Below are 9,270 nucleotides of genomic sequence, written 5' to 3' on the forward strand. Positions count from 1 at the left end.
ACCTGAGGATGCAATCAGACACTTGGAGGGGCCACTCTATGGACCTGGGTCTAATAACCCGAGGATGCCCCTCCTAGTGCCCGATTGCATCCTCGGGTTATCTGCAGCCCAGATTCCCCAAAGCTCTCTTGGCAATGGCTTTTGTGGAAGACTTCTCTACTTGACACCAAATGCCATGGAGGACCAAAAGACGAAAAGGTGCTCTATGGACCCGGGTCTAATAACCTGAGGATGCCCCTCCAAGTACCCAATTGCATCCTCGGGATATCTTCAGCCAAGATTCCCCAGAGCCTCAATGCTTTCTCTTGGCAATGGCTTTTGTGGCAGACTTCCCTACTTGGTACCAAAAGCCATGGAGAACCAAAAGAAAGGTGCTCTATGGACTTCCCTACTTGGCACCAAAAGCCATGAAGTACCAAAAGAAAGGTGCTCTATGGACTTCCCTACTAGGCACCAAAAGCCATGGAGGACCAAAAGAAAGGTGCTCTATGGATTACCTACTAGGCACCAAAAGCCATGGAGGACCAAAAGAAAGGTGCTCTATGGACCCGGGTCTAATAACCTAAGGATGCCACTCCAAGTACCCAATTGCATCCTCAGGTTATCTTCAGCCAAGATTCCCCAGAGCCCCAATGCTTTCTCTTGGCAATGGCTTTTGTGGAAGACTTCCCTACTTGGCACCAAAAGCCATGGAGGACCAGAAGAAAGGTGCTCTATGGACTTCCCTACTTGGCTCCAAATGCCATGGAGGACCAAAAGAAAGGTGCTCTATGGACTTCCCTACTTATGCCATGGTGAACCAAAAGAAAGGTGCTCTATGGACTTCCCTACTTGGCACCAAATGCCATGGAGGACCAAAAGAAAGGTGCTCTATGGACCCGGGTCTAATAACCTGAGGATGCCCCTCCAAGTACCCAATTGCATCCTCCAGGTTATCTTCAGCCCAGAATCCCCAGGGCCCCAACGCTTTCTCTTGGCAATGGCTTCTGTGGTTTATCAGTGGCAGACTTCCCTACTTGGCACCAAAGGCCACAGGTGCTCTGTGGACCTGGGACTAATTTAGAAAAGTAAGGTGAGGCCACAGCTCATGTGCTCAACAGTCATTGATTAGTCGATCCGTGTCATAAATATCCCCATTTTCTTTAGATTTGATCCTTCATGGAGGGGATACGGATGTGACTCTGAGATTAAATCTTCCAAAGTAATATACAGATTTTCAGAACAACTTAAATTGGGTTGTATACAGTATATCTCTGCTGGACAACTTTTGAATGACCCCCCATTGCCTGATACATTGAGGGTCCTGTCATCAGGACAAACCATTGCTGAATACACACAATGGCCAAACGTCTGTGGACTCCTGACCATCACACCTATATGGGATTGTTGGACATCCCATTCCAAAACTAACCAAAGCCTCACGTGTGCAGTCCCCCCTCCACCCATGGCCTTTAATATGAAGTCCCTGCACTCCCCCATGACCAGAAAAATGGAGTTCTCCTTCCGTTGGGGCTATACCATGCTCCACTCTCCTTTGAAGGCTTCCCACAGAATTTTGGAGGGTGTCTGAGGGCATTTGTCCCATTTGCGAGGTCAGGTTCTGATGATGGATGAGAAGATCTGGATCACAATTGGTGTTCCAATTCACCCCATAACTGTTCAGTAGGATTGAGGTCAGGTCTCTGTGCAGGACACTCAAGTTCCTCCACACCAAGCTGGTCACACCGTGTCTTTATGGAGCTGGCTTTGTACACGGGGGACAGTCATGGTGGAACAGAAAAGGGTCTTCACCAAACTGTGACCACAAGGCTGGAAGAGAACAATTGTCTACAATGTCTTTGTATAATGGGGGATCAGCAGAACCTTCACTGGAGACCTCTGTCCTCCATCATTGGAGGGTCCACATACTTTTGGCCATGTATGCATGTTTCGGTTTTGGTCTGGTGGTCTCAGAGTTTCAGCACATGAAACATCCTAATTTTCCACACCCCCACCAATTTATGTTCATCCCGTGCACCCCTCGGGCCTTGGTGTTAATAAGAAAATACGGAGCCAATCTTTCCCGGCATTCACCGAGCACCTCCTGGGCTCTAAAGCCAAACAATTCATTATGGAGGATCTCCTCACCAAATTCTACAGCTGCGGGGGTAATCTTCATTCCGCGCCATCACCTCCTCGGGGAGGACAAACGCCTGCACCTCCTGAGGTGGCTGCTCCCCATTTTGGCTGGTGTCGTGTCCATTGGCGGCGCTCTCCTCTGCCCTGGCGACAGGCGGCGACGGCGCAGGCTCCGCCCTGCTGCCGCTCCCAGCATCCTCCGCACCTTCCGCCAGCAGCTTCTCCCTGGTGATCATGATGAGCCGCGACAGTTCGGAGAAATTGCGTAACTGCTCCATGCTGGGAAGCCGCACCGGCCGGGTCAGGTCTACTTCGAGAGTCGGCTGTCCGGCCGGGACGTTGGGGTCTCCCTGAGAACAAAGAGAACAAATTCAGAATGTCCGCCCCGCACCATTAAAGGGCAGGTAAGCATGAGATAGAACGGGTGATATATAATAATAAGAATGTGAGAATAAAGTGGAACACTTATAAGCAGAGAACATACACGAGATGAATGTGCAATTGTAGGGAAGGTATTTTCTGGGTCTACAAAAGCATTGCGACCACCACCAAGGGATTAGTGTATGGCGGGTGCAATGCTCTGGCTCCTCCCATCCCTGTCCATACCGAGGTAAGGGCATTCCGCTAAGGGATGGGAGGAAGTACGAATGGACTCCAAGTGTCGGGACGTCACCGCGCTTGCATTCCTTTGAGAACTACAAGTCCCTGTGCTGCGCTGGCTGACGGGACTTGTAGTCCCTCCATTCACAGATCCTGTGACCATGTAACGCCCTGAATATGCGTTTAACATGAACTTTCACCCTTTCGCTGCCAATGATGTATGTCATACGTTGCTGGCAGCGGGCCCCTGTAAACTGATTCACAGGGGCTATAGCTGTCCTGGCTGTCATTTTAAAAAATGGCACCTGGGACTCAAGGGGTTAACCCTGGAAGTGAACCTGCCCCTTGCCCATGCATGGCATTGATCCTGAGTGCACATTGCACCAAAGGAATGACCTATTACCCGACTCAGAGGTAAGCTCCACCCAACACAAAATGAAGTCCCCCCCCCCAGGATTCAACAACCCAACGTGATGGCCTCAGTAGGCTCTGGCATTGGGCTGCTAAATAATGGGAGGGGCTCAGAGCCAAGTTGGGTTCAAGTTCTGGTCTTAATACATTGCGTCTCACCGTTATTTTCGTGGTCTTGGCGGTCGTCCCGTGGAAACTCAGCATGACTATCTCCAGGCCGTGGCTTCCATAGGTGCCCTTGAAAAAGCCGGGCCTTACCAGGTCGTCCGGCCGGCTGGGCGGGTGGTATATCCGGCGGTAAGTAAGGCAATTGCTGTGAAGAGACACAAGAGGACGTCATATTTTTTAAGGGACCGTAATATACACGGGTACAAGTACTCCTAAGAATGAGATCCTATAGGTTGGACTTGATGGACTAATGTCTTTATTCAACCATTCAACCTCAAATACTATGTAACTATATCATAAGGAGAGGCCGCGCAGGCTCGTGAAGGGCTGGGATGATTTCAGGAAGCTATGTACAGACCCTGCCAGCTCCTCCCACCAACCATAACCTGCCGGCATTGCATAGAGAAGCACAGAGAGCCAGGGATGACATCACGGGACTAAAATAAGGAATGTAATGAAAAAGGGAAAAGTTTTATTTAAAAATGTCGTGGGGGGCAGGGGGAAGGCAAAATATAAACAGAATAAGCTGCATCCTTTAAAGCAGACCTAATACCTATAGAAGTTGCCTCCCTTGTAACGTTAAAGGAGCACTATGAGAGGGGTGCTTTTCACTCATCCTCACAGTTCTAGCCGACCTGTGACAATGAGACTGTCACAGGTCGGCTCAGTAGATCGGGAGGTGAGCGAACACATACCGGCGTTCGCTCACTTCTCTCACTGCAGAGAGCCGTGACAGGGGAGGGGCCGGATTCCCCCCTCCCAGCGCTGACTGGCGGAACGGACGGGGGAGGGGGCGGGTACAGCTGGCTCAGCCTCTAGACAGGCAGAGCCAGCTGTCACTCACGCAGCTGGGCGGATGCAGACATAATTGTCGGGATCCGTTTCAGCTGCGGCGTCTCAGTATACCGCGAGCTTTAGCCCGCTATATACTGAGCTTCGGATGACGGGAGGACGCTAGTTTGTGTCCTCCGGTTACCCTTAGGAGAACTATGGGGAAAAGCCCTGACCCCCCATAGTTCTCCTTTATTGACAAGTCCCCATTGAGTCGTACACCCAAACAGCCACCAGGGGGAGCTCTGACAGAGCTGTACATGAAATACAACCATGAAGATATGAAAGGGAATGACCAATCAGGAACTCCCTTTAGGTAAACCTTCATAATAGCTGCAAATGTGACGCGCTGATAAGGTGCCGCCGTCCCCTTTTAAAACCCTGAGCCGTCAGCCAAAAGAAGATTTCGGATTGTCCCCCTCACTTACTCGTATTGGCAGATATAGATGAACTTCATCAGGATCAGCTCCTGCATGTGTTCGTGGAAGATATCATCCAGCGTCCTGCCCAGGTCATCTCGCAGCCACGTCCGGAATTCCTGCGGCAAAACAAAAACCAAGAGATCTTTAATAGGCCGACGCACGGAGATGGCGGCAGGCTGCTGACGGAGCGATGACAGGTCCTCCCTTACCTCTTGACGCCCTCCGGACATCCGGTGGTAGTCGGTCTGAAGGCATTTGGTGCAGAACTCGTCCTTCTTCACCATCTGCGGCGACAAGAGGCGATTAGTCGGCAACGGAAAGAATAAAAGTCATAAAATAAATCGGGAATTCTGATGCGGATTACTGGGACAGGAAACGTGTAGATAAAAAGACAAAACTTAATAGGAGAATAGGAAGGAAAACACACGTTTTATATGTATGTGCTCAGCTTATGGATTTATATTCACTTCCTGTCTTGGAGAAGGGGAGGGGAGAGAGAGAGAGAAGGGGGGGAGGAGGGAGGAGGGGGTAAGGAGAGAGAGAGAGGAGGAGAGAGAGAGAGGAGGAGAGAGAGAGAGGAGGAGAGAGAGAGAGGAGGAGAGAGAGAGAGGAGGAGAGAGAGAGAGGAGGAGAGAGAGAGAGGAGGAGAGAGAGAGAGGAGGAGAGAGAGAGAGGAGGAGAGAGAGAGAGGAGGAGAGAGAGAGAGGAGGAGAGAGAGAGAGGAGGAGAGAGAGAGAGGAGGAGAGAGAGAGAGGAGGAGAGAGAGAGAGGAGGAGAGAGAGAGAGGAGGAGAGAGAGAGAGGAGGAGAGAGAGAGAGGAGGAGAGAGAGAGAGGAGGAGAGAGAGAGAGGAGGAGAGAGAGAGAGGAGGAGAGAGAGAGAGGAGGAGAGAGAGAGAGGAGGAGAGAGAGAGAGGAGGAGAGAGAGAGAGGAGGAGAGAGAGAGAGGAGGAGAGAGAGAGAGGAGGAGAGAGAGAGAGGAGGAGAGAGAGAGAGGAGGAGAGAGAGAGAGGAGGAGAGAGAGAGAGGAGGAGAGAGAGAGAGGAGGAGAGAGAGAGAGGAGGAGAGAGAGAGAGGAGGAGAGAGAGAGAGGAGGAGAGAGAGAGAGGAGGAGAGAGAGAGAGGGAGAGAGAGGAGGAGAGAGGGAGAGAGAGGAGGAGAGAGAGAGAGAGAGAGAGGAGGAGAGGGAGAGGGAGAGAGGGGAGAGGGAAAGAGAGAGAGAGCCAGAGAGAGAGAGGGGAGAGAGAGAGAGGAGGAGAGAGAGAGAGAGAAAGAGAGGGGGGGAGAGAGAGAGAGATCACAGACCTGATTTTTCTTTACTGCGGTTAAGCAACACATACAGGTCTTGCCCCTCCCCCTAATTAATTTTCTTTCTCGTACCTGGATCTGTCCGCTGTGGGGCCCCTTGGGGCCGTACATACACTCCACGGTGGCGGTTTTCTTCTCCATGAGGTGGATGCGGAATACGGGTTTCAGCCTCATGGGCTCGTCCACATGCGGGTCGTGGGGAGGTAGGTACATCCAGCCTATGATGAAGAATCCGTCCACCTGCCAGATGGAAAATCGCAGTTACACCGCGCCGCCATCCTCGGGGAGTCACATGAACAACCATCACCCACACAAAGATGGGTCATTATATAAACCCGACCTCCCCTCCTCCGCTCGAGATTCCCATTTTGGGGGGAGATTTTTTCTATAAAGGGAACTCGGCCTCAGTCTGTTGTATTCAGATTTAAAGCGACATGCTCCCGTTTCATGGTCCTATTGATGGCGGTTCTGAACCAGGAGGCGGTGCCTGGATAACTCAGCGACCAACAGGAATTGAGCTCCGTTCTTTGTTTCGATGTTTGATGGCATTTTATTACGTCCTCCTATGCAGTCAGATGGAAATGATTATTTTATTGATACGATGTATGGAACGGATTAGTGTGTCGGGTCCCTTTAAGGCCCCTTTGTATTACTCCAAGTGTTGTAAAAATTATTTCCATTGCTGGAAGTCAGCAGAAAAACGGCTTCACGAAGCGCTGAGACCACATTAATATGGTGTTACTGCCCTTCCTCCTTCTCACCCTTCCCCATGGTCAGTAATATGAAGTTGCCACCCTATCCCTTCATGGCCATTAATATGGTGTTACTGCCCCTCCTCCTTCTCACCCTTCGCCATGGCCAGTAATATGAAGTTGCCACCCTACCCCCTTCATGGCCATTAATATGGTGTTACTGCCCTTCCTCCTTCCCACCCTTCCCCATGGTCAGTAATATGAAGTTGCCACCCTACCCCTTCATGGCCATTAACATGGTGTTACTGCCCCTCCTCCTTCCCCATGGTCAGTAATATGAAGTTGCCACCCTACCCCTTCATGGCCATTAATATGGTTTTGCCCCTTTCCCATGGCCATGAATATGGAGCTGCCGCCTCCCCAATGGCCATGAATATGTAGTGTCTGTCCTACCCCTTCATTAATATGGCTATACCATCCTCCACTCTTCTGGGAAGGCTTCCACAAGATTTTGGAGGTTGTCTGTGGGAATTTGTCCCATGTGTGATGGGTCCTGATGTTGGATGAGAAGACCTGACACACAATTGGCATTCCAATTTATCCCAGAGGTGTCCAGTAGGGTTGAGGTCAGGGCTCTGTGCAGGACACTCGAGTTCCTCCACCAAGCTGGTCACACCGTGTCTTTATGGAGCTGGCTTTGTACACAGGGGACAGTCATGGGGGGGACAGAAAAGGGTCTTCACCAGACTGTGACCACAAGGCTGGAAGATCACAATTGTCTACAATGTCTTTGTATGATGAAGTATTACCAGAACCTTCACTGGAGACCCCTGAACCCCATCATTGGGAGGGAGGTCCTCATACATTTGGCCATATTGTGTGTTTGCAGATGGTGGATATTCATCTTTACGTCTGTGGTTACCCTAATGGAAGAGGCACCATGGGGGGCACCATGGATTTGAAGGGAAGCTGCAGGTCCCAACATGCCCCAGCAGTGGTCATCCTCATGTTTTTTTGGCAGTGTCCATGTGGAATATTCGGACGGGTCTTCCAGTCTGGGCGTTGGGTGTCAGTCTCTATTTATAGAACGGTTTACTGTCACTTTGGTCATGAATGTCATTTACACTCAAAGAGGCTCAAGTTGGGAATAAATGAGCAAAGGAAACTGTGCAACCCTAAGAGACCAATCACATTCTTCCTTCCATCTGTTAACCCACCCAGGAAAAATATCCGCTGGCATCCGATTGGTTACTACAGGCAGCACCGGTAACCATGGCTGTCAAATCCTCCGCAGGTAGATACTTAGTCCTGTGGCAATTAAAAGGAGGTCATGTGATCCTTTCCTTGTGGCTGTTGGTATCATTGGAATTGGTCACATGATTTACCCTGTTTTTTTGCCGGATTGGGGTGGGCAGGGAGGTCCCAAACACCACCAATCTGGACGAAGAACAGGGCGAGTCATGTGACCGTACCAACAGCCACTAGGAAAGAGAGTCACATGACCTCTGTCAACTGCCACAATACTAAATATGTACCTACAATCTGGTACTCAGTGTGCTGATCGTACTTCCCAATTCAAGAATAGAAACACCCCTAGGCTCTCCCCTTCAGCAGAGATCATGTCACCGAATGGCCGGCACTGGTCACATGATTGGTTGCTGTAGGATTTTGCAGGTATTTTGTGATTAAATTTTTAGGGAGAGGGAAGGGCAGGGAAAAGGGGGTCCTTTGTGACACCAGGCCCACTTCTGTGATTATTGTTCCATGGATTCCAGATTAAATCCTAAATGAATGAGGTGATAAGAGTCTTTCTAGGCCACTCTGAAGATGACTCTGTCCACAGGGGACACATCTAGTTTTTTTGGGACAGAAAACAGACCGAGATCCTCCGGCATCCAAATTCAGCTCGACATCAAAACCATGCAAAACCGATAGGGCCGCCCTGCTCCTGCAGACTTCCTGGTGTGCTGGTCATGTGATGATGGAAGCTCCTCGTCAGCCACAGATCTCTGCCTGCCTCAACCTTCACGGGACTGCAACGTGAAATGAAGCAGCAAGCTCTCTCCGGACACTCTGGGAATAGTCAAGTACATCAATTTATGGAGGTAATCTGAGACCGAGGAAGGCCAGACGAGGAAGGGCAGACGAGGCAGACCAGGCGGGGACGAGGAAGGCCAGACGAGGGAGACCAGACGGGGACGAGGAAGGCCAGACGAGGACGCAGAAGGCCAGACGAGGGAGACCAGACGGGGACGCGGAAGGCCAGATGAGGACGAGAAAAAACAGACAAGGATGAGGGGGACAAGCCAAGGACGGGTAAGTCCAGGCAAGAACGAAGGAGCCCAGACGAGGAAGACCAGACAAGGACGAGGAAGGCCAGACAAGGAAGCCCAGACGGGGACGAGGAAGGCCAGACGAGGACGCGGAAGGCCAGGCAAGGACGCGGAAGGCCAGGCAAGGACGCGGAAGGCCAGGCAAGGACGCGGAAGGCCAGGCGAGGACATCAGCTACTCCGGTATTTAATGATATTAAGCTGAAATTGGATATTATTTAACAAATGACACAAAGTCCTCATTCACCTCATTACGCGATTATTAGATTCTACTGAACAGACCTCCCAGAGCTTCCTGTTCTGTATTATTAGCGTACATCGCTACAGCATATGATGGCTTCATACAACACATAACAAACAGGAGTAACAGCTCTTTTCAGACAACCCCAC

At 50.7% G+C, this 9,270-nt stretch overlaps 1 protein-coding gene across 1 annotated transcript in view; it reads right to left on the reverse strand.

Annotated features, from left to right (window-relative positions):
* The window catches only part of FBXO31 (F-box protein 31), a 17,874-nt gene that overhangs the window by 1,874 nt on the left and 6,730 nt on the right, over positions 1-9,270 (reverse strand). The window contains exons 5-10 of the mRNA XM_018572414.1: positions 8,666-9,055; positions 5,929-6,110; positions 4,760-4,834; positions 4,557-4,666; positions 3,289-3,442; positions 2,128-2,468 (exon numbers count right to left, since the gene is read on the reverse strand). Coding sequence (XP_018427916.1) covers positions 2,128-2,468; positions 3,289-3,442; positions 4,557-4,666; positions 4,760-4,834; positions 5,929-6,110; positions 8,666-9,055 — 1,252 coding nt within the window. The remainder of the gene's footprint in view (positions 1-2,127; positions 2,469-3,288; positions 3,443-4,556; positions 4,667-4,759; positions 4,835-5,928; positions 6,111-8,665; positions 9,056-9,270) is intronic.

The sequence above is a fragment of the Nanorana parkeri genome, unplaced genomic scaffold (genome assembly GCF_000935625.1).
Source record: "Nanorana parkeri isolate BGI_ZX_2015 unplaced genomic scaffold, ASM93562v1 scaffold2022, whole genome shotgun sequence".
In the NCBI taxonomy this organism is placed as follows: domain Eukaryota; kingdom Metazoa; phylum Chordata; class Amphibia; order Anura; family Dicroglossidae; genus Nanorana; species Nanorana parkeri.